The sequence below is a fragment of the Dermacentor silvarum genome, chromosome 11, assembly GCF_013339745.2.
Source record: "Dermacentor silvarum isolate Dsil-2018 chromosome 11, BIME_Dsil_1.4, whole genome shotgun sequence".
NCBI classification, from domain to species: Eukaryota; Metazoa; Arthropoda; class Arachnida; order Ixodida; family Ixodidae; genus Dermacentor; species Dermacentor silvarum.
This window is the reverse complement of record NC_051164.1, coordinates 54011992-54032630: the sequence shown is the minus strand read 5'-3', so window position 1 is coordinate 54032630 and position 20639 is coordinate 54011992. Positions and strand designations below refer to the sequence as shown.

Genomic DNA, 20639 nt, shown 5'->3' with positions numbered 1-20639 from the left:
AAAAAAGGTGTGATGAAATTGTTTCACCAGCAATTAAGCCCTGGCTTGTTTTTTGGCAAACGCATGGTGAGAAAGTATAATTAACCCGTTACCGCTGTGATTTACCTGTTGCCGCTAAGTATAAGCAATTCACCGCGGTTTATATTACGTCTTACCGCACATTCGTGGGTAATTAAATCCCTGGTTCTAACCTTCACTCGAGACTGCAACTGCACAGCACAATCTCGTCGAATGGGAAGCCTGATTAGGCAAGGCTCTTTCGCTATAGATTCACCGACAACATGAAACAATTTTTTATAGAGAAGGCACGTCATGCGTTTATAAATAATTGGATAACAGTGATAGTCCGGCGTAAAGCAGTCACCGGCAACTAACGAAAGAATGTACGCCTAACAATGCTTCCCTCTTAAATGCATCGCCCCAAAGCGGCGAACTGAACGTGACAGCAAAACAGTGTACGCATGTCACTTCTAGTGTAATATGGGCATTCGAAAAGCCAAGCTTTCGAATTGAATGAACCACTCATGTTCCTAAATGATGAGCGTGTACAAAAAAAAACGTGTCAAGAAATATTCATTTTCTCGAATACTCACAATGCCAATTAAAATCAAATGTAAACACGTAAATCGGTGAAAAAAAATAACTCTGCCACTGTCCTTGGTTGAACAACACCAGTTGAAACGGTCGGTAGAGCATAGGCGTAACGCCCTTTTGTTGGAAACCAGGCCTACCGATATTCTAATAACACCATTCATTCGAGCATGATGACGTAGGAAAGATACAACGATAAGGAAGCGGTTACGTAACAAAATTGAAAGCCAAGAATAGTCGGTCTAACAAGTGATTATGTCACTGTAAGCATGCAGGAAGGAAAATATAGGAGCGAGCATTACGTCACGCAGCCAGCCTTGGCAAGCGAACGCTTCGTGTAGCCAGCAGTGGTGGCCCAACACGTGACCTCTTGCGTCGAGATCACGGAGGAATCGAGATTTGCCGAGACGTTTGGTTACCGGTAGTATTTATTCGGTGCGCGCTCGGACGGCAGCTGCTCGCACTGCAGGAAGGAAAAGATTTTTCCTTGTTTTTTTTCCTTGATTTTGTTTTTGTTTATTTCAAGAGCTTCAAATGGTTTCGAATGGGTATTGAAAAAAAAATTACCGGGAGTACTAAAACCTACCGCGCGCTCTGACGTATCCTCCGTGCTCTGACGTTTTCAACACGTGTTCGGCCACCACAGTCGGCGTCAATCGCGTTGCGGTAGGCTCCCTCCTATCTTTTTCCTTCCTCCATGGCTGTAAGTCTTAGTGTCTTTCACCACCCCGCTAGCCGCACTCAGCGCACGCTCTTGCGGAAAAAAGAAAAGAAAGAAATGAAAAGATGAAAAAAACACGCGCGCGGCAGCAACCTGTGATGGTCGCACTAATACGTTGCGACGAACTTGCAATAAACAACCGAAGTTAGGCAAGCATATGAGAAGACAATGTCCACAGAGCGGTTGACAAAGCTCAGTAACAAGCGCGTGTCGATTAAAACCTACCGGGAACCAAGCACACAGATCCGAGTCGGCCCTACGTAGGGTCATGTGTTAGGCCGACTTTTTCGAGAAAGAAAAGGCGAAGGGGAATTCTTCACCGAGAGTTGGCTTGTGAAGGTCGGCTGCGGGACGTGATGTTACATCCTAGTTAATTTCCTTCCTCTGTAAGCGTATTTAAGTATTCTATGGAAGCGATAATAATTTTAATAGCCCAAGTAATCGACTTTTAGATTCTAGTAGAGTGAGCATGCTTACCGCGATCATCGTATCCATGAATCATCTCGTGGCCGATGACTGAGCCGATGGCTCCAAGATTCAGTGAACTGGTAACAGAAAGAAAATAGATATCTCGAGACACCAAGCAATGTTGGTAAATCAGAAGAGCGGCGTTTATGAGGTGCTGAAACGTTCAATTATCAAATAATAATATGACGTGCCACTAATCTCTGGAGGATTCATGGTCCCGCCTCCCCACCTTTCAATAAATGCACGGCCCTTAAGACAAACACATGACTGTCCTTCTTTTTATAATGTTTATTTCTTTACAAAATCTAAAATGTAATATGTAAAAAATCGAATTATAGACGATCTTACGGAAGCGTTTAGGTGCCGCCATATTGGGCTGATAACGCTTCTGTTTTCTGTCTTTAACAACGAAGTTTACGGTACTACAGTTGTTTCGCAAACATGAACACAGTTATATAAATGCGTTCAGCGTTTCACGACCATGTTACGTGACTTATCTTCTCATAAAACTCAGAAATTGTTTGTGTAAAAGGCCAAGGGTGGCGGCGCCCATGAATCGAATATAAGATCGACTATATAAAATATAAAGTATAACGTTTAATGCCTACGAGATTCACTCGAATTACGTCACTACAGATTAATTATCGGCGGAGGCGAATATAACATGAAATAGAAAATAATCCATCCACTAAAACAAGTACTCCCAATGTTTACTTTTTTCTACTAATTATATTATTAAACTACAGCCCACGTTTATATCGAAACATTGTAGCAAAATGCCTTAAAAATCTCGTTACATCTTTCTGCCTTTCAAAATCGTCACGCAGACAGAAATAACTAGTGTCAAATTATTCATTCGATTTACCTGAGAACACACGCGGCCCCGCGTACGTAACCTGTCTATGCCATCAAAGTGCGGCGCAAAGTGGAGTTGCAGTTGCGATTCCTTCTTACCAAGATACGATGCCGATTGGCGTTGTGCGCCTAGCTTCCCATCCAGCATAAAGTCACTTCAGCAGGAGGGGCGAGATAGACCTTATCTTATACCGCCTTTCTGCGTCACCTGGAGGGTGGCCCCGTGAGCCGAGCTTCGCGGTGCCCCGAGCGTAATCAGGTATAGATGCCTTGCACTGACGTCTTCGTAGCCGCCATGCTGGTGCACCGGCACGATGATAAGCTGGATCCGTGACGTCACATGAAAGCTATCAATAAGATTGCTTGCACTGACATTAGTCGTAGCCGCCAAGCTGATGCACTGGCACGGTGATAAGCTGGGTCTGTGACGTCACGTGAAGGTTATTAATATTCAACGAATAATTTGACACCGGGTATTTCAGTCTACATCGACAATTCCGAAATGTAAGACCACCTATACTAGACTTCTGCGACAATTCCCTTTAACGTCGCAATATAAACAAGTGCTGTAAAAGTTTTACTTATCAACTGATGTAATTATATTATTATGTAATTGCTTGCGTTGGTTTGGCCAATTATGTCTGCCTGGGCAGATAATTCATCTGTAACGACGCGATTCGATGAAATTTTGTAGGCTTTCCTTAAAAGCATTCGAAGTAAACAACACACTGGATACTATGTTTTGCAGATAATAAACGTAAGCTAAGTAAAAACGAGATTTTGTGCTAGGGGTCCTCTGTTTGAATCCTGCCATTGGACAATTTCATTTATGTTTGTTCATTAAAGCCAGCATCTTTCTTTGCGACTTTACCGCCACTTTTCTGTATCGGGTATGTTTCAAACCTCTTTCCTGGGCCGATCCTGTAGGTAGTGAACAGCCACTACAATAAAAATTACAGGATTTTCAGGTTTCATCTGTGTTAATGCTTTTCCCTTTTAATATTTGTGTCTGAGAAGATTATGTCTGAGAATAGAACACTGACGGTGTTTTATTCAATGACATTTGTTTACGGGTTGTCATTCTCAAGATTCTGAGGATTAGGAGGAGGAAAAAGAAGAAAGGAAAGTCAGGGAGGTCAACCAGACGCACGTCCGGTTTGCTACCCTACACGGGGGAAGGGGATTAAAGGGATGAAAAGAAAGGAGAGAGAGGGAAGAAGGTACTTGCAGTACTGAGGATTAATTTTGTCAAGACCCTAAGACCTGATATGAGCAACTTTAGCGATAGAATGGTGTGGCACTATAACCCGCATTTACCGCATGTCATGTAGCATGGCATGGCATATAGCATAGACATACCCAAATATATACGTAACCTCACGGCGACGCCATCGGCGACGGCGACGACGACGGCAAAAGTTTGCTTGGAGTGTCCAGATAATTCCTAACGCAATAAAAAATCAAAGCCCCTTTCTTAAACAAAGATGGTCGAACGCGAAGCTTTCGTCCATACAAACTGAATCAATGTCCAACGCCAATGACCGCGCAACGAACCCAAGAAACGCTGGCGTTGCTGTTCCCATTGTTCTTGTCGGTACAACTGCGAATGTAAACTGTAGCGTTCTACGATTGTGTGTGCAGATGCGCAGATTGTTCTATTGTGTGCGCAGATGCGCAGATGGTTCATTGTCTAAGTTGGCTTTCCTGCAGTTCGTTTTCGGCACTCACGGACGAATCAGTGAGACATAGAAAGCTTCGCTTTAATAGCGTGCTCTGACAAAATGGAACCAGCAATGAGCCTGTCCCAAACTGTCCCTTGTTCTCTCCAACTGATACGCAACCGCCCCATCTCCCATGATCATGCCTGGACTCCACCTCTCGTGAAAGAGGAAAAATCCAGGTTGACAGAGTACGAACTATACACTTACACTGGTAGGCCTTCCTGGTAGAACACACCTTGCAGTATCGCTGACGGGAAAACTGGAACCATTAAAAAAGAACGCATTGAACATGGAACAGGTGTGCTACGCAGGAAGCGCCGAGTTTCTCGTTCGCACGAGTTTTACTCGAGTTTTCTCGGTGGCAGTCAGTGAACGGAGATAGCGAGGAACGCGCAATAACAGCAGGCAAAAAGAAATGTCGAGATAAATCCCATTTCGCTTGTCCTTTCTTTCCTTCACGCTTATTAAACACACTAAATAAAGCACGCTTTTTTGGCGTATCAGACTGATAAGCACTCGGTAGGGAGTTTTTTCGGAGCCGCAGGCTCGCTGCTGTGCGAGAACACGCATTGAAATCAACCAAGCAGCATAGCACCGGATATTTCTCTTTTTTTTTTTGAGGAGAGGAGGAGTTGTTTTTGCACAGTCAGCAAAGGTAGCACGTACTCTGACAAGGTGCATTGTGGCTGTGTGTAGTATGCGGCGCCAGTTCTTAAAAGTCACATAATTTACTGAGAATCGTCAATAAAGGCTTCCACGAGTATTGTGCGCACTCACTCATTTCGTTCTTGTCGGGACTGTAAAAAGCGTTCACGACCGCAGGACCAGAGTACCATCTGGAATTGACCGCAAACAAAACGTAAGTTTGGCGGCAACTATAGGGCAGCGCAACTTAATACGAGGAGCATGAAAAAATGCACAAGGAGCCCGTCTGGGCCGTAACCTGAATCAAGCATGTAAACCTGGTAAATGCGGTTGCAGAGTTAACCCAGAAATGCGCAAACTCAGCTCCATATCAAGGAAAATCAGAACAACAACTTCGTCACCTTTATTTCTTGCTATGGAATATACATTTGCGTACACGAAAGAGCTTTGAATAATATTAGTCATAATTTATTGGTATAGAATTACCTTAAGTAGTAAATGGCTTCATAAGCTTTCCAAAACTGAGGACGCGCTCCAGCATAATAAACACGCTACTACAGGCTGCACATTAGGTTCCTCGCACCTAAATTAAAATTTTTAGGTACCGATACAGCGGAGCATATGATACTTTTGATATATGAAACAGCGCAACAGTGGATGGAATACTGAAAGAACGAATGTGCGAACGCAAGCGCTAGCCTCCAATGGAGTGTTCATTAAAATGGCATATATATATATATATATGGGGGGCATGAGCTGTTGCTTAAGGGGTATGCGGCATTCATTGTCTTACGTGACGGACAGATTTAATTTTGAAGCAATTTCATTTTGAAGAATCGCAAGCGGCACTGGCGGGTGGATGCTGCTAAGCCACCGAGCAAACTCGAGACATCCAACGCAAGCGTTTGTGGTTCTACAACTTAATTGTCCCTAATCAATGTGATGCGCTCCGACGAACAGCGACACAATGCCTCGGAAGTGTTGAATGAACATTAGGCTACTAGTGGAGAAGGCCTTGCTGAATTTAGAGTTTGCGTTACGCGTAAGAAATCTTTAATCAAAGGAAAACTGCCTGCATTCAGCACTGTGAACGGTTACGTACACCCTCCATTTGTCGTGATGGTGATAAGCTTCGCTTATCATCCATCTTCACGCAGTTGTAGGGCCGAAGATTTAACGAGATAATGTTGCCAGATTTATTACTATCAATTATCACCCCACAGCCGTTGTGACATACGTGGAAAACGCACTTGAACTTTCCTCTGATTTGTACACCCTCGCAAGAATTGTGAGCTTTCCTTATATCACTAAATTTATTATCATATCCCACAGTTCCGTCTTGATCGAAATTCCCCACGCCCATACAGTAACAAACACATGTAAAGGTTCTGCTGTACTCGTTTATCCCGAAGACTTGTGAGCAATGGAATCGCCTTACCGGATCACTTGCCTCTATTCAAGACAGTGCTTGTTTTTCGAGCAATATTAGCAAAGATTTTGCAGCCGGAAATTGTGTTTCGTATTATTTAAGTGCTAAGAAGCACCACTGCGCTCTGTATTGCATTCGTGCCCTGGGGGTACTAATAATTCAATTAAATTTACCGCTCTTTCCTGTGCTGCGGTTGGCCACACAGAAATGTATTCAAAAAACCACATATGAGTTCCCTGTTATAGGAGCCACGGCAAAAGCGCACATATTTTAGGCCTTGAAGAACTTTGACTGTCTGCCTTCCTCGCAAGTAATTTTGCTAAATGTTGACACGTGAAGAACACAGACACGTAGAAAAAAAATTAAAAAGACAAACCCGAACGTCGTTTGTCTGTGTCGGTGCTTCCGTTCGTGACCGTATACTTGGCACCAGATTTAACACCATCGAAGCCGACTAGTACAGGTCACAGGAAAAACGTAAATGACTGCAAATAAATTTACTTAATTCGGGAGAGCGTAGTTGATTCTAGTGACCAATTACTCTTCCACAAAAGTAATTCAGGTTTCTACAAGGATATCTCTTTCGGCGCATCTTGATTGACTAAGACAGCAGTAAAATGCCTCTCGCTCCAGTAAAAAATCTTGACGGATGCTACGTCACCGAAAACCGAAAGTACCTTGGAAACTTGTCGACCGAGAATACGGCGTCAGATTATTACAAAATTAACGAAGACATGGGTGTAGACAGGTCTATGTCGTTTTTATATCGCGCGCCTGATACACCGTGAAATAATCACATCACTCACTTCAACGTCTTATTGAAGGGCCGGCGCAGATCGAGAAGAGCGTTCTTGTCGTTGTTTTGGCTTATTTTGTCCAAGATTCTAATGAACGGTTCACGACGCTGCAACTGGTCAAGCTGAAACCAAGAGACATAGATAAGACGCCACAGATAGTTTCACTCTGCGTGCATTGCTGGCTCACGTGTCTGTACAGGTGTTCCAGGAACCCGGTGTCCAACATCCATTTTGGGTAGCCGATCTTGGGCGTCATATTCTTCAACTTGAAGCCATGGGAAAGAACATGATTGATCTTGATGATGCTACGCCTCCGGCCTCTATAAATGTTATTACAGAGTTTTCATTTCCTTAACCCCGCTACAAGTCTGACTATATGACTTAAGTAGAGATAATACATTACGTAGATGAATACTGTCCCTGGTTTAGTATTCATAAGAATTATGGTAACAAATAGAGTTGAATATAGTAGTTTAAGCGGTTTAACACGACAGCCTGAATCCGCATTTTACGTTACGGGAGAATGAACGGAATACAAAGTAAGCGCCCATGTGATGTGTTTTTACTGTCATTTCGAGACTGGCTAGAAATAAGAATAGTCATTTCCAACGGAGCTTGAATTGTTTTCTCTTTATTTTTTATTTTGGCTGACTCGCGCCTTCGACGCAGTGATTGCAAAAACCGCATACTAAGACAAAGCAACCGTTTTACGTATTCAGCATTTTCAACAAAAGACATTCAACCTCATCCTCTCCATTGTTCTAATTATATTTGGCGTTCTCAAGCTCTCTCAGCACGGTCCTAATTAATTTGCTTGCAATCTACTTCTCCGAAGCACCCGACTTCCTAGTTTATGAGAAACTTGCCTGATGAACGAAGTTCAAGTTACGTTTTTGCTAATACCAGTGATGAAAAAAACTCGTGTATGCCTATGCATATTCAGGCTGGCCCAAAATAAACCAAACCCGAAGCAAATCAAGAAAATGTGAAGTATAAGGCGATATAATGCAAGTATATAAAAGTCAAAAGCCTACTCACGTGGGTTCCTCTTTCTCCACAGGTACTGCGGCAAGTGTTGACCGCCATGGTCCAGACACACTTAGGCCTATGTTCATCTGTTATTCACTTGCTTTGGATTCGGATTATTTTGGGCCACCGTTTATAATATACGAAATTAATGCTTAATTGAAACAAACTTACGACTGTTAATTCAATTTTTTGGTTGAATTACACCGCTTTTCAGCGAGCATATATTGACATGCAGCTCTATTGTATTACGGCTTCGTTAATGAAGAAACACGCATACAGCCCATGATTCCCATGCTCAATAACCCAGTATGATCACTGATTTTTCTGCAGGAAGCCAAATATGACCGCATCTCATTACTCATGGTGTAGAGCACAGGGCCATCTGCTTAACAGCCTGAATTCGTCTTGTCGTCGCGATAAAGAAACAAACACTTAGGTTACATTGAAACGCTGGTTTACCTTGTATTCTGCTCTTTTTTTGGTTACTTTATCCATCCACTTGATCCTCTTCAATCTTTTTTGAAACGTGCGCTTCATGCTCCACACAAGTTTTTCTACCTTGAATAAAGAATATATACACGGGCCTTAGCGGCAGTGAATGAAGCTCGCGAACGTAACATTCCGTATGCTTTCAACAGGCGTTCTTGGATTTATCACTCCATACTCTTAGTAAAAGTCACTTGAACTTGTCTGTGTGAGCCTTATTGGGCTGTTCTGAAGGATCCGTTTGATAATTTTGTTATGCACGCAGTAAGTTCTATAGCGCCGTATGGCAACAATTTTATGAACCATGACCAGAAATTAGGCAAATTTGAACGTTCCACTACCAGGGAGCACCCTGTGAACTCTGACATTCGAAATTTCTACGCGTATTAGAGCGGTGACGCATAGCAGCACCATGCGCAATCAATCAGAGCTGAGTCGAGTTAAAGGGAAAAGCATTAACCACGCACCTGTAATAAAGCACCAAACTCACGGTCACTTTATCAACGAATTCAACCTCCGTTCTTCAAAACTGCTCGGTCACGGCACGGCCACAGCCAAACTGTATGTCGCCAGCAGGCCTATATCTACAAGTTTGCGTTTAATTTCGAGGCTGCACTGCGTTATGTGGCACAGCGAATACCTGCACGGCCCGGCCAGTTGGTAAGATTTCGCGAAGCCCGTCGGCACATTTTACTCGGCGAGAAAGCGACCGAGGAGACAAGCGAAACCCTGTGGGGAAGTCAAAGAAAGCTTCACTTTAATAGAGACATTAAACGCTTTAAATAGTATACATGTTGCAGTGAGCACGGTTAGGTACCAGTCGTTGTTTCATTACATAATTTCGCAGCGAACTAAGCCGCTCAACGGCATTTCAGGAGGGACAGTACAGGTGACAAGATAGGCCGGTTAATTGGAATCGGTTAGGAAACCAACGCGGTTAGAAGACAAACGAACAAAGATTACGAAATCCCTCGAAAGTGCAAAAGAAAACTATGAGCAAAACGAGAACAAGATTAAAGCAGGAACCAACGTTTCGACGACGTTTTTTCGAGTCCACTTGTCGAAACGTTGGCTCCTGCTTTCATCTTCTTCTCGTTTTGCTCATCGTCTTGAATTTCCATCTCCCGCATTCCCCGTGTTTTCTCCAAAAGAAAACTATCGCTTTAAATGTCAACCTGCATTTTGTGACCAGGACAGACAGCTTACGTTTTGTTTCGCGCGTGCGGTGAACCTCTTCATGACGTAAAGACGACCGACGACCTCTTTCATTAAGGCTGACATCAGCTTGACGCAAGTCTTCCAGAGTGGAGGTTCTTTCTCCAGTCCAAAGGCAGCTCTATTGAAATTCAGCTTCGCGTCTCGGAATCGTTTGGAAACGTGGCTTGCCTTCGAGAGTACCGCACGCCAACCCATGTAGTTGAACAAAGCTCGCCTGCATACCAAGATACAAAGACGAAAAATTAGGTTAGTAAAGCCTTTGTCAAAACAAAGGAAGCTGGTAGGATCGTGGATGCTGTTGAGTCATGGCTGGGTGGAGGAGAGGGCGAGCACAAGAATTTACTTCCCTGCTCCGAAAGAGAAAGAATTAAAAAGGCAAGGAAGTTAGCTATGATGGCGTCCGGTTGGCTACCTTACAAGTGGCGATAGAGGAAAGAAAAGGGGGAGAGTTGGAGAGTCAGTGTACATACAGCCTTGTATAGCACAGTTGCTTTCAGAAGAGCATTAGTGTTGTTGCGGTCTCGCGTATACTAAATATTTTCCGCCATGTTCTCAGGACATTTGCTTGCGCGAACTGTCTGGCCGCCTAATCGGCTAAGACTGCTACGCATAGCATATCGTTGACACTTGATGGATGGCATAGAATATGCTCTATACTTTGCTCACATCCGCATGAGTGGCGTGCCGCGTTGTTGCTCTTTCCAATAAGAAATAAGTAAGCGTTCGTGAATGTAACGCTCAATCACATGCGGCACACTAAAGTTCCCTATCGTACCTCCAGCTTCTTGCAGCGTCCAAATGCAACAGGAGGCTGACTACGCGCTCCAGAGTCAGCTGCGGTAATGCACGCTGTAGGTTAATTTTTTAAATATTTTTTGCATAGGCTGTACGTTGTAATGTGGCAAAATTGAGACAGATATAGCTTTAACTTTTTTGGTACTACTGAGCTATTCCACAAAACTGACAACAGGGTCTCTCAAAGTTGCCAGCCGAGGAAGCCGAAGCTGCCGCAAATCGTCCAGAGCAATGTGATGTAGAAAGATTAACAAGTGTTGCACAGCGTACCTTATTTTTCTTTAATGTTGTCCAAGCTACACATTTCAAAATCCATGAAAATACCGCATTAGTATTATAAAAAATTCACCTTCAATTACGATACTTCCTAATGCGAAACTTGAGCGCAGCTCTACACGTGTTTTCATTTCGCGATATATTGGCTGGCGCGGACAATCTGTCTTGTGCGGCACGTTGTAAACGGAGCAAAGTGAGGCGCGACTACCTCGCTAATCGGGAGATCGCGATAGGCAGCGCGTGGGTGATCCGTGGGCGCGATTCACAGAAGCCGCCGCAGACAGACCTACGCTCACACAGTGCTTTGTTTCCATATAAGGTATCGTTGGACGCGCTCGCCGCATGCCATCGGTTAACAGACGACGGCGCGGTACTCTAGCGCCACGTAGCGGTCGTCGCTCGTGTTGCGCGGCACTACGCTTTTCTTCTCACTCTTTCGCTCTACCCTCTTCCCTCCGCTTTCTGCCTCATAATTTCACTGCACCCTCCTCCGCTTTCCCACTCGCGTTCACTTGGCTATCACCATCTTTATATCCCCCTCTCCTTCCCCAAGGCGCTGAGTCGTGCCCCCTAAAGGGCTGCAGAAAATAGCGCATCTTCCTCTTCTCAACACTCTCTCTTTCTCTCTCCCGCTGCCCTCCTCGTTCGCTCTTTCATTCTTCGCTGTGCTCGTTCGCTCAGTTACGCCGTGGGACGACGCCAACGCTCAACGCAGAAACGGGCGCCTGCTGAGTTCTAAAAATGTCTGGCATACTGTTTTTTTGTCGCCGTTACTTCACGCAAGAAAGGCTTCAAGATCCCTCCAACATTCATCGCGTCGCTATCTTGGCAAGTATGTTAGGCTGTAAATGTCATAAATAGTCAGGCGTGGAATGTCACCTTTCATGCTACTACAGAAGTCATTACTGTACCTTTTCCTACAACTTTATGTACATTGATTTATGTCAGATTTTTTTTCTTGTTCATGGCATCAATCAAATTTACTCCGCGACTTACTGCCAAATCTAAGTAGATGTATCAGAGTCGTCTATAATTCGACATCTACAATACGAGTTGGATCGTCATTTGGTTTATATTGGTTTCATGGCCAATTATACGGATGAAAACTAGAGAGAGAGATAGAACACGGAAAGGCTGCTCGAAACTTTTGGCAACTTCTCTGAACCAATAATAGTTAGTCATGTCTGCACCTACTTTAAAGAAGGAACTACGCTTCAAAAGGTACTTTTGTTGCGGTGGATTACTGATTTCCGCAGTAACATTTGAATTAGTATTTTTTCTTTCGAATACCTCGCCGTTTCCTAATCAAAAATGTTTCGTTCTCTGGCTGGCTGCAGTGCAGTCTGCTGTTTTGTTTTCATGCCATTTGCATCATTAAAGTGGTGTGTTCTTTTCTATTCTTCCTGGAAATTAGACAATATTCATCGGTGTAGTCAATCTTCGGAGTGATGGCTTTTTCACCGATAAACTTGCTTTATTTAGAAACTTATCTATTCGACCGACCTCTAAAATACACTACTATAGAATAAATACACTCGTGCTTACGTGCTCGCTCTCTTCAAGAAGTTTGTTGTCGAGGCGAAGTAGCGCATGGCCATAATTGCTACTGGTTCATTTTCGTTGAGCGTTATGTTCACCACATGCAAACACCTTCCTCAGGAGCTCCAACAATGGCAGCTGAACAAAACAGGAACAGAGATCTATAATAGTGAACTTGAATTTCGAGTCGCGAGGTATCAACAGAGCGCGTTATTGCATGCGCACATAGCAAAACATTAAAAGCTCTCTGAACAATCTACTATAACAAGGTATTCGCCTGATAAATGCTTTGGAAGTCTGAACGGCAGCAGTACTTGTATGAATGAAATATGTATCATCCATCTCTTTGTTGCGGAACCATTTGCTAGTACCTGTTCCCGGGAAGGAAGCACGCATTACTTTTTTTCATAAAACATAACATCAAAGATTGCAGTGTGGTGCTAATCCTACTATCATCCATTCACTTTGCTTCTATCCATGGCCAGTCACATTCTGCTCGTGGCGATCACCGCCATAGGAACAATGTACCCTACTCTAACACCGTCACGTGCTCCTAGTGATTTCTTCCCAGAGCATTTATTGAATGGAATAACCTACTGACTTCTTTAATTGATATCAGTGATTCCATTCTTTTTAAAATTGCTTGGGTGAACGTGAACTACCACCGTAAATTAGTTTTCATGTTGCCGTTTGCACTGGTGTTCTGATTCTTAAATCTGCGTTTTGGTTTTATAAAAGCACGTTAACCCGTCGTGGCAGCTTAGTAGATATGACACTGTGCTGATTATCTGAAGTTCTCCGGTTCAATCACGGCCACGGCGGCCGCATTTCGATGGGGGCGGAATGCAAAAACGCGCGTGCACTTAAGTTTATGCGCACGTTTTAGAACTTCGGGTGCTCAAAATTATTCCACACTCCTCCACTTCGGCGTGCCTCACAATCAGATCGTAGTTTTAACACGTAAAGCACCAGATTTTTTTTACTTACCATTATTGTTATCAGTACTGCGCCCATTATACAGTGATATGTCCCTGCATGTTTCCCTTCCCCTTTATAATGTACAATGTACCATTAATAATAAATAGGCGCTACAAAAGAAAACCAAACACTTATTTCTCTAAAAAGAGCTTCATACATGGCTAAAAATCTGCTCTTGATCATTTCTTTCTATCAATCTATCATTTGGAATTATCACCTGCGCACCACAGCCCATGTTCACAAGCCCGGTTTGTAATAGCAGTTCTAAGAATGACCGCTGACCGATCGGAACAGCGAATATCTTACTAGCGTGGGCGTCAAGCTCAAAACGAATAGTTCCTACAAAATGTGTTAACTTGGTGAATTTGGTCTCATGTGTTTTTTTTTTCTTTGTAGGCTACCCGTAGTATTGTCAAATGGCTGCAGTTTTCGGTTAACCCTTCGATAGACACGACCAGAGAATGAATCACATCTTTCCAGCACTTAAATTTTCTTCTGAATGTAGAATTAAATCCCGTAACTTACCAAGTGTTCATTGCGTGTTATCTCCTTTCTCTACATTCTTTACTTTCTATGAGAGATCGATAGAGACGAAGGCATCGTCTAAAATTTCGATACTTTTTAATTTCTCCAATAACTATGCTTGATTTCACTAATACTTACTTGGAAGTTACAACTGCCTGTACTTCCCCGCATATAAATGTATTCTGAGAGCATAACTATGCGTGAAAAAAAAATTTCGCTTAACAGAAAGCTGCTTTTTAGTTCTGCTGCAAAGTACATGCCTAGGTTAGGCAACGTTACTCTAGTGGACAAAAATACTATTGAACGATGTCTGCATTGTCGCAGGTCTCTCTATTTTGAATTTTACGATGTTTTATCAAGAAAGCATTCACAATCTTTGTTCGTCATTTATTTTAAATTGAAAACTGATTGTGCAATTTACTTACTCCAGCAAGCGTCTTTTTAAGTTCGCGTACTGTCGTCCTCCTGTATATTTTTGAGGTGTTCCGCCTCTCCTCCTTAGAGGCGGTCCTCTGGCAAGAGAAAAACAGTTCATGAAGTTCGTCAGTGTATTTTTCAACGTATAAACCATAAATGCGTACTCTTAAACCAGTTACGTGGCCGCTTGAACATCCATTGCAAGAGCAGTGATCGTATATCTTTCGCTGTATTCGTACACAGCGAAGCCGTAGGCTTGAAATAGCTTCTTGTGATAACATCAAAATAATAGACGGCAAAAGTTTTTGAACGAGAGGTGCCAGCAAAGAGTAAATAAATTTCGTAACGACCGAAATGCACAGCCAGAGACTGAACGATGCACACAGATCTTCAATGGACACTATTGTGCAGGAACTTCACGAACAACGTGCAAGAACTGCCCAGCGACGTGCGCAAACGAGCGCTTGTGAGCGAACGACCAAATGTTTGAACATTTGTATTACCATTCATTACAATTTTTTCTATATATCCTGGGGCCGAATTTACAAAGTTTTTCGGTCATTAGTGCCCTCTGCCATTGGACGGCTACTGTCGTTAATATTATGTTCAACATCGCAGTTGGCTGCCATGTGTTCTTGACACCAATTGACACCATCTGGTGTCAATTACTACATGTTTATTTATTCATACGCTGTATGCATTTCATTTGCTTGTGTTTTGAACTTCAATTATTGTAAGCACCTTTCTTGTATTTGATTATTTGCTTCACTAACTTCGTGTATTCTGATGTCTGTTGCTGCTATGTTGTCTTAATGTATTATTTACTGCATTGTTAAATTACTAATAGGAGGTCCCCCTGACAGTTCTTGTAACTCCGGGACCTCCTTCTGTACTAATGACGAATGATGAAATAAAAAATAAAACAGACAGGTTAAGCGTAAGATCTATTTTGTAGATATTCACCCTAATCTGTTTTACAGCGTAAACTGTTATGGGCTCATTCCAATGGCCGTTTCGGTTCGCGATGGTGTCCGCCGCCGCCGCCGCTGCCGCCGACGGCGTCCGGCGAATGTAACCGCTATCGCTGGAAATGCGAAAAAAGTACCCGGTTCCCGCCGGCATCGAACCCGCGCCCGCTGGGTGGCTATCGGGCCCCGGAAAAATGCGCTTTAAACGCAGGCGGCAGACGATCCGAGCCGCCGCCAGTATGGTGGCGCCATCTAGTTAACGCGCCTGCAAACGCAGCGTGCGCATGCGCAGACGACGAGATGCCATTCAGACGAGGCGCGCAATAAAAAAAACGCGATCCCCAGCCTCCGCCAGTATGGTGGCGCCATCTAGTTAAGGTGCCTGCAAACGTCACAGGCCTGCGCTGCCAAGCATCATGGGGCTTAGCAGACTGCTGTGCAGAGAGCATTACAAGCCGCGGCTCGCCGTCGACGCCGGGCTCGCAGTTCAGATCGTTCTCGTCAAAACGAGGCGAAGAGACTTTGGAGCTACTCTTGTGCCGCTCCACCAGCTTACGGTGTGACTGTGCTGCGTGTGCTGCGCAGGCTTGCGACTTTTTTCGTCCCTTTCACCTATTTCCCAGTGAAAGGCCGCCCCTCTGTATCTGCCAGTGCCTCTCTGTCTGTACCTTCAGCTTCGGCATTGTAGTCGTAATACAAAATATTTTTTCTTTGACTGCACGCGCACGGCATTCGTCTCTTCCACGACCATCTTTATCATTTGTTAAAATGTTCACGAAACAGCTAAAAACCCCGAGAGGCAACTGTTAAAACAATTTCGATAGTTCGCGTTGCATTTATAAGAAAAATGCAATTTTTTTCGAGACAAACTTTTTTACAATGGCCTGCAAATGTTTGTGGAGGTAGACCGTTATCGAGGGAGGTGGGGACATAAAAAGTATGCACCATCGAATATACAACCTTGTAACTTCATACGAAAAACAGATAGTTCAGTTCTGCGTACTAAGGCTGTACAGTACTTAGTGCGAATGAGCGTAGGCAGGTGGCAACACAGTTGAAGCCCTCTGTGATGCACCTGACCTCTGGCACAAGCCATCTGGGACAAGTCGAAATGCAGACACCATTTCACTGAACTGACGTTAAAACTAAATCAAACTACAGCGACATTCTCTTTTGAATCTATCTGCCGCTTCGCTGTGGTGCATCTTTTTCGTTACACATCAGCTAGTTCGTTACTAATGCGCGGGTTAAAACAGTGCTAAGGACAACGACGATGTGAGGGCACGTGATACGCCACAAAAAACAGTGCAGCGTGTCTACTCTTTATGTGCCTTGATGTCATCCACGTCCTTAGCGCTGTCCCCCCTGAAAATGTATACGCCACCGAGTGTGCTTCACCTCGCGATACCGCTGTCATTCGAGCGCGTATAAAAAAGTACGACGCAAAACTTCCTTCGCGATCGCAATATCTGACGCACCACATACGGCATTAATAGTACCGACAACGCATTTCGGTTCTTTACACGATGTAATCCACTGGGAACTCTATATATATATATATATATATATATATATATATATATATATATTGTAATGAATAGAAGCACAGACAATCGGCCTTCCGCCAGAACGCCTGGTTTACTTCTTCGTCTTCCTCTCTCTTGCCCGCGCCCGCAGTCCGAGCGCGGGAGCCTCCGTGAGTCATTCTCTTCATTACACTCGGCCACGCTGCCGAAGATAGCTCAGGTGATTCGGAGAGCGTGCTGGTGATGCACATCTATAATCGACATGACTTGGGAATGGGAGTCGTCATCGTTAGGGCCGTCCTGTGCGCAACCAGCTTTTCTGGGGGTCGGCACTGAGTGTTGCGCTCAGGTCGCACTTGGCAAAGCACGGCACACTGCACAGTGGCTGGCCGCACTGATGCGCCATGCACACAGCGAAATGCTGTGCTCAACCATCGTGTGCCTCTTCGCGACGTTGCCGGTGACGGGTCAAGGCTCGCCAATGCACTCGAATCGGCGAAGCTCCACAATATGCCGACTGCTACCGAGTCATCTATGTCCGAAGGCGGAGTCAACAGCGATGCCTGGTCAGAGCCCGCGATATTTTCCGCACTTGAACCAGGGAACAGCTGTTTCTGCGCTTTAGTCTGTGGTATCTTGTTCGTATGATGGGGACATTTAGGTGGCACGATGAGGTCTTTGATAATTACGGTCTCAGCGATGCCAGCCGCCTGGGCTTCCTTTAGTGAGACCTCACTCAGTGCGTAGCGAATGGTCGCACGTTCAGCCAACGGTTGCTGCGAAATCCCGAGGTGTGGCTCCGGCGGGTCCAGAAGTTTATCGTCGGCGCAATCCATAGACAGATCACGGTTGCGGACCGGTAGCTCCCCATCATCGCAGCTCGACGGATCCACGATGTTCAGAGGCGTAGACGGCCGTCGCTCGTGAACTCGAACTTCGCTTCCGCCAACAGGTGTTATGGGTTGAACGGCTCTTCTGGAATGCGTAAGCTCGGAGGCCACCTGGCGGTAGGTCACAGCAAGAGCAGTGGTTTGCCGAGCTATTCCCGCTGGCTGCTGGAAATCGCGGTGCCTCATCTCCGCCGGGCTGCTTGTCCAGCTGCCCGAGGTACCAGGGCCGGTGTCCATGGATAATGCGGTCGTTGTGGTAGTCGTGGCAGCCGGTTCTACCACCAAGGAAGCATCGACGGCATACCTTGGAGGCTGAGGAGTCGAAGAAGTGCCGGGCATGTTATTTTCGCCAAGGGAAGCGTGGACGGCGTTCCCAGGCAGGGCAGGTCCAAGACGGAGGGCCCGAAGCGCTGTCCCACCGACTTCGGTAGAGCCGACGACGACAGCCGGTGAGCCGGCACTTACGGCGGGGCAGCCTGCGGCTCTCCCTGTTGAGGCGTTGCTGGGCACACCTGCCGCAGGATCGAAGCGGTATATATATAGCTCTCCGGAGCGCCGTGCGCAGAACTGTGCTGAGCGGACTCACCGCCGGCATAGGGAAGCGGGCCGAAAGCAGCTATCAGAGCAGCGCTCCATGCAGACCAGGAAAGCTGCTTGATGCCTTCATAGCTTTCCCGTGCCTAGGCGGCACCGCATAGTCGTTGTGCTGCAACCAGCCATCTTGTGTGGTCGGGCCAGGCATGACGATCACCCAAGGCATTGATGTTGCGGAGCCAAAGGGTGACGTCGTCTGGAAAGCCGCGAAACGTTGGTATTTCCACGAACGCCGGCGGCAGGGAAGCGTGGACGGCGTTCCCCGGCAGGATGCAACCGCCGACGGACGCGAACGCGGTCGTCATATCCTGGAGCTGTTGTGTCAGCTCGGCGATGGCGTGGACGAGGGCATCAGCACATCCCTGTCCGAGAGCCGCCGAGGAGGCTTGGACGCCGTCCCCGGACGGTGCAGTGGGTACCTGCGACGGTAGGGTGGCGGGCTCCATACCGGGCAGCGTGAACGGCGTTCCCTAGTACAGCGAACGGGGGAAGCGTGAACGGCGTTCCTGGGAAGGAGGGACCCGGCACGCCGAAGCACCGTGCGAGGAACACTGAAGGCTGGAACACCTTAAGGCAGGTTCATTGTAGACTGCGCCATTGTAATGAATGGAAGCACAGACAATCGGCCTTCCGCCAGAACGCCTGGTTTACTTCTTCGTCTTCCTCTCTCTTGCCCGCGCCCGCAGTCCGAGCGCGGGAGCCTCCGTGAGTCATTCTCTTCATTACAATATATAATTATATATATATATATATATATATATATATATATATATATATATTTGTCTGTTAAGAGTTTCCTGGCCGGATCCGCTGTTCTGCTTTCATAGGCACAACACTGACAAATTGCGGCCCCCAAACACTTTGTGTGCTATATACCTTCAGTACGTTCATGTTAGTACAAGACTATTCCAATAGGATCTAAACATATTCAAACCTTTATTCGGTTACATATTTTAATGAGTAAGTGGTGTCCTTACCGTAAATAACCGCGACAGCTGCGATGTTTTGGTGATGTTAGTTGGTTCCTTAGGTCCAATTGGTAGCACCAACGTTAATTTAAACATGTCAGGGGCATTGTGCCCTTTCATCATGTTTTATATGCTCTAACATAACGCCTGGTGTCTCAGTTACAAAATATAGCTGTATCCAGCGAATTTCGCTCCGATTGATGTAATCTTTATACGACATATTAGTATTATTAGGATAAATTGACATTGTTTAGGCCAAGCAGCGTCAGCTAATATAAAAATGTTTATAGGTGCGCCATTTATAAATGTTGCCGTGTTTAGAGTAACGAAGGTCGAAAGAGCGGGGCCAGCAGCAGAACACGACCATAGGAGTAATCGAAAATAGAATAGGTGCTTCCTGTCGTCACATAAGGCCTGCATCGTCGTCCGAACCGTTACTTCTGCAATAATTTTTCATATTACGAACACTATTCTTGAACCGGTCTTGATCGTCGTTTTGCTCTCAGGCAGTGTACTTCGTTCGTACAAGCTCATCTGACCCGCATACAAGGGTACTCACAGATCAAGCCTTTGAAAAACAAAACGTGCTATGAAATAAGATAACGTGGAAAGTAAAGATCACGTACTCGCCAGAAAGTGTCGCGAACAAGCAACGAACGTCGTAATCCTAATTTCTAGGTTACATGCTGTTCGAATAAAAAATTGGCATTAGGCCTGCCGTAGAAAAAAAAATTATCCGACGTTCATCACCACTGTTCTCGTGCTTTTCTTACCTTGGCTATCTCGCTCTCGAAAGCAAATATTTCTCCGGCGAGGACATTGACAGTGCCAGCCTTCAGCTTCGGATTGAATGAAAAAAAAATTATCCGACGTTCATCACCACTGTTCTCGTGCTTTTCTTACCTTGGCTATCTCGCTCTCGAAAGCAAATATTTCTTCGGCGAGGACATTGACAGTGCCAGCCTTCAGCTTCGGATTGATGAGACGCAGAGCCGTTCGGATCAAAGCCTTGTATGCTCGCACGCTTTTTCTGTAGATCTCTTTCTTCGGTTGCATGAGCTCGTTTCGTCCAATTTGTGAGAAGCTGATTTGGTCGAGCTAGAAAACAGCAAACGCAATTTTTCGCTCAATTGTCAGAGACTATGTACTACCGCTGCTATTATACCCCTGTGATACCGATGACGTTGGTGGAAGCAGTGGCGC

At 45.2% G+C, this 20639-nt stretch overlaps 1 protein-coding gene across 1 annotated transcript in view; it reads right to left on the bottom strand.

Moving 5' to 3' along the window:
* The window catches only part of LOC119432592 (neprilysin-4-like), a 50566-nt gene that overhangs the window by 13486 nt on the left and 16441 nt on the right, over nucleotides 1-20639 (bottom strand). The window contains exons 7-16 of the mRNA XM_049658310.1: nucleotides 20340-20534; nucleotides 14499-14585; nucleotides 12650-12708; nucleotides 9949-10174; nucleotides 8716-8814; nucleotides 7415-7492; nucleotides 7237-7349; nucleotides 5134-5192; nucleotides 4564-4615; nucleotides 1790-1857 (exon numbers count right to left, since the gene is read on the bottom strand). Coding sequence (XP_049514267.1) covers nucleotides 1790-1857; nucleotides 4564-4615; nucleotides 5134-5192; nucleotides 7237-7349; nucleotides 7415-7492; nucleotides 8716-8814; nucleotides 9949-10174; nucleotides 12650-12708; nucleotides 14499-14585; nucleotides 20340-20534 — 1036 coding nt within the window. The remainder of the gene's footprint in view (nucleotides 1-1789; nucleotides 1858-4563; nucleotides 4616-5133; nucleotides 5193-7236; nucleotides 7350-7414; nucleotides 7493-8715; nucleotides 8815-9948; nucleotides 10175-12649; nucleotides 12709-14498; nucleotides 14586-20339; nucleotides 20535-20639) is intronic.